The sequence below is a fragment of the Schistocerca nitens genome, chromosome 5, assembly GCF_023898315.1.
Source record: "Schistocerca nitens isolate TAMUIC-IGC-003100 chromosome 5, iqSchNite1.1, whole genome shotgun sequence".
NCBI classification, from domain to species: Eukaryota; Metazoa; Arthropoda; class Insecta; order Orthoptera; family Acrididae; genus Schistocerca; species Schistocerca nitens.
The window spans coordinates 688,800,682-688,807,377 of NC_064618.1; the positions used below are offsets into that span (position 1 = coordinate 688,800,682).

General features: G+C 35.8%; 1 protein-coding gene across 1 annotated transcript; it reads right to left on the reverse strand.

The window, feature by feature from the left end:
- Window positions 1–1,285: 1,285 nt before the first annotated feature.
- Window positions 1,286–1,666, reverse strand: LOC126260659 (uncharacterized). Its single transcript, XM_049957995.1, has one exon. The coding sequence runs from the start codon at window positions 1,664–1,666 to the stop codon at window positions 1,286–1,288; it is 381 nt and encodes a 126-aa protein (XP_049813952.1).
- Between the last annotated feature and the right edge of the window lie 5,030 nt (window positions 1,667–6,696).

Here is a 6,696-nt window from a genome sequence, read left to right on the forward strand (position 1 = left end):
GGTTTTTGTAAGTTTCTTTATCTACTGCTCCCTTTTTGACCTTATCGTGACAAGTAATTACCAATAGTCTCAGTTTTTGTAATTGGGGTGAAAACCACTTCTGTAAAGTTGAGTGGCTAGGTTTCCTAACTTTTTTGTTTTTTTTTTTTTATTTTTAACCAGCGGACAGCATGTGTGGAAGATTTGAGAAATGATTTTGAGGAATGTGCTGAAGGCTTCATCAACATTTCTGGAGGAATGTATAACAGTATTCCAATCTATAGACTTAAGTTCTTCTCTATACTTGCTAATATTTGTATCTGTAGATAGTCTGACACACTGAGTTTGTTCCTCATCTTCTTTTGGTTTTTTAGTCATTAGTTTCACCCATATACCTCTATGGTCTGACAGGTAATCGACATTAAATAAGCCTAGCTCAAAATCACATTTGTATACATTTGTTATTAGATTGTCAAGACAGGAGGAGTGCCTTGTATGACTTTCATTAGCACAAAAGAGATTATAGGATCTTAACATGTTTACTAAATTAACATTTCTGGCTGTCATTTTCCTAATGTCTATGTTTAGACCCTCAAAGATTAAAATTTTGTATGTAGTATATTTTTGTATACTGATCACAAGTTTTTCTAAACGTTCTATAAATTGTTCTACATTACTTTCAGGAGTGTGATATAAAGACACAGTTATGAGCTGTATACTAGGTATAATAAAAGCAGCTGCTTCAAAAACACTTTTAATGCATAGGTCACTAACTTCAAGAACAGAAAACTTTAAGTCTAGATCATTGCTAATATATATGGATGAACCCCCATAGGATTCACTGGGTCTGCAGAAGTATGTAGCTAATCTGAAACCTGATGGTACATACAGTTTTATATCCTCTTCCTTTAACCAATGTTCGTTTATACATAAAATCATTCTTTTGTTACTTTTTAATAATATACCAAGCTCATCAGCTTTATTTTTCAGAGACCTAACATTTAAGTGCAGAAATAAGATAGAGTTACTGTCACAGGAGGGGAGGAGTACAGTATTATGGGGCAATGGAGAACATTTAATTGTTTTTTTCAGCCCTGGAATCTATGTTAGGTGGCGGTTGGACTTCCTTGGGATAAACCATAAAAAATCTTCATTTCTCTTTGGTAATTTTTTGAGTCTGTTTGAAACACAGTTGGAAGTTTGTTTCACTTTACTGTCCACAAGTTTTATAGGAACATGTTTTCCCAAATCATTTGGTATCACTTCATCATGAGACAAAGGTGATACTTTGATTCTTTTCTGCTACTCATGAAGGTGATGGAGGAGGAGCTGGTACTGTTTTTGCTGTTGGTGAAGTTGGTTTAGTTGCTGCTGGTGGAGGAGTTGTTTCTGCTATTACTGGTAAAGGAGTTGGTTCTGCTACTGCTGGTGTGGGAGATGGTGCTGCTGCTATAGGAACTGTTTCTACAGCTGGAGGAGTTGCTTCTGCTGTTGCTGATGGTGTTTCTTCTGCTATTGCTGGTGAAGTAGTTTGTGCTGCTACTGCTGGTGAGGGAGATGGTGTTACTGCTGTAGGAGCTGGTTCTAATGCTGGAGGAGCTACTTCTGCTGTTACTGAACGTGGTTCTTCTGACGCTTCTGTTGATTCTACTTCTGTTAGTATTTCACCATAATGAAATGACACCATGATGGTTTTTGGTATGATATTGGTGTTAAATTTTCTGTGTGTGATCTGTAACCCTCTTAAGTTTGATATCAGTAGATATAATTAATGAAATTCCTTTTGGTCACCTTTCTTGATATTTGCTGAGATGGAACTTCTAGTCTGTTTGCAGGATGTCATCTGCTTGTACATGGATGAATGCTGAAAGAGAGCATTATTTGTCTCCCAATCAACTTGAATGACATAAACAACTGAACTTTAAATCTTCAGTATTCACACATTCTCTTACATCAACATGTGAAATTTTTTATTAACAAAGCTTATAATTTGGTAGGGTGTACTCATCCATTTGCTTTAGATCTGCTGCTGCCACAGGCTCATGTTGATGACTGTAACATGGTTTTTACACCATGAATAATAAATATAAACATTAAGTTTCAGAACCTCTATTCCAAGTCACTTCATAATTTTACTGACATGCTTACAACACTGACATACATCTTCCTTAAGCCATTATATGCTTCTTGCACAGAATCTAATAAGACACTGCCCGCCAACACCAACATGGCTGCCCCTATATATATATATAAATGCAAACAATCCTCGGTATTGTTATAAAGGGTTTTTTAATAAAATTACAATTGAAACTGTTGCCTTAAAATTAATGACATATTTCAACACTGGTACTTATAGAGCAAATACATTTATCAAATTTTAAGCATTTAGCATTTTAGAAGTGTGAGAATACTTAAATATGAAATATTAACAATACTTTTACTATTTATAGAAAATGCAAAAAATATATGGATCAGAAAATGTTCCTACCAATATATATGTTTTCAAGTCTCCCATTGCATGTGTCAAAATAGGTCTTTTATTTATTATTGACAAAATACCTAAAGAACTACCTATGTTTACATGCCACTTATAACATTTTTGCTAATTACTTTTTAAGTTTCTAATCAATTTCGATTCTCTCAGTTGGTTTTTTGTTTAAATACAGCGTACTTTCATTTAGTTATTGTTTTGACACAAATCCATCTCAGTTTCAAAGAAATGACTTTAACCAATGTACCTGATCATTTGTTTCAGATTTCACCTAATTATGTTAATCCTAAATATTCCTACCAATTACATGACTTATATACTTCACTGCAATTGCAATTGTATGAATTTTATAAGTAAACGTTTACCTGTACCACTGCCATTTGCTTACATCAGTGATTTCTGCTTATTTCGAACTGGATCAAAAAACACATGTTTTAAATGGGTTTCATGGACTGTTTCATCTCAAACTCATCTTTCATAACACAGTCTTGTATAATAAACAGGTTGACAGATCATATTATACACATGTAGTTTGTGCTAGATCATATTTATATAAGTCAATTTAACAGTCATTTGTCATGGCATCCATTGTAACCATGACCTTTTCTCCTTTCAAACACCTTCAAAGCAGGATGCTAAGAAACAAGCAGCTCCACACAGCAGATAAGAGATGCTCACTCACCATTTTCCATTGTGTGGATTTATCATAAGAATACCGCATACAGTGGAATGTTCTGACACTTAATTATGAGCGTGGTTTGAAAAGTTCTCGGAACAGATTAAAAAAAAAGTTCTTACATCACTGAAACTTTATTTTTTATTTTTCAATGTAATCTTCTTGTAGATTAATGTACTTGATCCAATGATGTTCCAGTGCCTTGATCTCATCTCAAAAATGAGTTTCCTCCAGGGCTGCAAAATAGTTGTCAACTATAGCTATCAATTCTTCGTTTGAAGTGAATCTTCATGCACCAAGAAAAATTTTCAGTTTTGGGAAGAGATAGAAGTCTGATGGAGCCATATCAGGTGATCAGGGTGGGTATGGCAACAATTCATATCTTAGTTCATGTAATTTTGCCACGACAATGGCACATGTGTTTGATCCAGCATCAAGAATGTGGCACCCATGTTGCAGATATTTGTTTTGCTTCTAATTCTTCAGTTAAAATGGGATATACCCTTGCAGATGACATCTGAAAAGTGTAAGCAATTTCATGCACTTTCAATTGGCGATCCTCCATGACCAATTTGTGCACTTTTGCAATTATTTCTGGAGTAGTGACATCTTTGCCGACCATTCCACGGATCATCATCTATGCTCTCCCAAACAAATTTAAATTCATTTGTCCACTTGGCAACAGTTGAATATGAAGGAGCAGAGTCCCCCAGTGTATTCTGGAAATCAGTATGAATGTCCTTTGCTTTAATACCTTTCTTTACGAAGTACTTAATCACTTCTCAAATCTCAATTTTTCCCATCTTCGCAAATCACTATGTGGGAACAACAACAGAGCCATGTCACCACCAAAGCTCTCTTCCAAGAGCACTGATGTGGCATGTGTTTACAGGCAACGGTCTAATGAATATCGTGTGAACAACTCCTGCTAATGCAGACCTCTTATGTTGATTCTGAGAACTTTTCAAACCACCCTTGTACTACAAACATCACAATCATATGAAGCTATGACGTGGGACACGCTATCCTAAAAATGTATATGTCACACTTCAAGTGGTGTTCTATAACACGATAGTATGAGAAATATATGTGGAAGTATAACTGACAGTCCCAAAGCTTAAATTTAGGAACTAATGGATGAAGAGGGCATGGAATGTTCAGGTGCCACACACTTGCTAACATATATGTTCCTGTATAACTCTCAACCAATAAAGATTTTCTGCTGAAGTCTGTGTCATTACAAGCAGTTTGCTCAATTGCTGCAGGTTGGAATAAATCAGAAAGGATGGCTCTAAGCAAGTGTGGATGTTTGTTTGGGTGGCCAATTGTCTGCTGGACTGCAGGCAGCCCAAATGAGATGGAGGGAGCACAGAGCATAGCTACAGTGTGGCTAACAAGTAAAGAGAAGCAGCAATCATAAGGGTTTTCCCAGGTGGAAAGAGATGTGTGTGAGTGCCAGTGGCATAGTTGCACGATGTTGGATGATGAAGGAGCTCTGTGTCTTGAAGTAGTGACACTAAGTGTAATATTACTGCAAATACATAAAATGTATTACAGGCATGCTAGGAAGAAACAAGTGGCACTGTAGGAACCATGACAATGGTATGAGCTCATTGGAAGTTAAACTATGTTCATGACATCAGCAGTTAAAAAGTTACTAATACTTAGGACTATTTTTATGTATAAAAACTGTAAAAACTAAGCCCATCACATAATTTACACTTGTGATACACCAGATGAAAGTGGGTGATGCCAGCAATCATATGAAAAGACCACTTTTCTAATTAAACTAATATACAAAATGATATAAACAATTTAGTTAATTTTATGTAAATAATGCCATAACTGTGAAATACTCCACAGATAAACAAATGGTATTAGCAATATGAGTATCTTCTCTAATAATCCAGCAATTTTCAGTGTATACTTATTTATATTTGTGAATTTAAAAGTGTGACAAGTTAGTGTTTTGACTATAGAGCCAGGTGTTGCAAAATATGTGTTAAAGATTTCATTAAGATTATTGACAGAATGCATAAATGTTTTATTAAGAGTATGCAAACTGATACCAAAGATTTACCACGTATTTTATCATATGTATTTATGTGAAATTATTATATAAATTCTGAATGGTGGTCAGGCTGAAAGTATCTACCATTGAGTCAATTAGTGGTCACATGATTGAGCCTTTAAACAGATGGGCACAGCAGAGTGTGAGATCTTTCGGCTTCAGTAATTCTTTGTCAGTGTTTTGTCTCCAGTCTGTCAGCTGACATCTTTTGTGATAAACTTCTGAGTGGTGTATGTGCCATGAATGTGGTTTTGTTTTGTGATAGTGGTGTCTTAGAATAATTTGGTTGTGTGTGAAAACTGGTGAATTTCTGGAGTCTGGTACCTGTCAAGAGGTAGCAAAAAATTAAATGAAATGAATGTCATGTGACGAGGGCCTCCTGTCGGGTAGACCGCTCACCTGGTGCAAGTCTTTCGATTTGACGCCACTTCGGTGACTTGCGCGTCAATGGGGATGAAATGATGATGATTAGGACAACACAACACCCAGTCCCGGAGCAGAGAAAATCTCCGACCCAGCCGGGAATCGAACCCAGGCCCTTTGGATTGACAGTCTGTCGCTTTTTGTCTTTAAATATGTCTGCTTGTGAGATGTCTGCTTGTGTCTGTATATGTGTGGATGGATATGTGTGTGTGTGTGCGAGTGTATACCCGTCCTTTTTTCCCCCTAAGGTAAGTCTTTCCGCTCCTGGGATTGGAATGACTCCTTACCTTCTCCCTTAAAACCCATATCCTTTCGTCTTTCCCTCTCCTTCCCTCTTTCCTGATGAGGCAACAGTTTGTTGTGAAAGCTTGAATTTTGTGTGTATGTTTGTGTTCGTTTGTGTGTCTGTCGACCTGCCAGCACTTTCATTTGGTAAGTCACATCATCTTTGTTTTTAGATATATTTTTCCTACGTGGAATGTTTCCCTCTATTATAACCATATATATATTTATATATAATTTTTTCCTCTTATTCATCACCACTTACTTTTTACTTCAACAACAATAATAATAATAATACCATTTTCTCATCTTATATTCCATTTACCTCTCTCCATATTACTATTTATCCTCTTATTAAACTAAAATTACATTCACTCATCTCATTCAGTCACTCACATCACTCATATCAACATTACTATTATCACATGCCTCCTAAAGAAAATAATTCTGTTCAGTTCTCTGCCTCCTCTAATGTGTATATGCCTCCTCTAATGTGTATATGCCTCAATAGCAACTCCTCTTATAACCAAATATCTTATTAGCTATTGGATGGTTCACATTGCTTTCTAGACTTACCTGCATTCATTAGATTGTAAGTATCTGTATAACTTAAATGTAGGCTCATCATAACTGTATATCATATTAATTATCTTCTTCTCATTAGCTAACATTTTACTGTATGTATTTTTTCAAATGTCTGTGTGGATGTAGACCTGTGGGTTTATGTGTTAATGGATATTCGAATGAATAACAGCCAGGGTGTGGAATATTTGC

Coding starts and splice junctions, on each gene's coding strand:
- LOC126260659 (XM_049957995.1), bottom strand. CDS start 1,666: ATGGTGTCATTTCATTATGGTGAAATACTAACAGAAGTAGAATCAACA.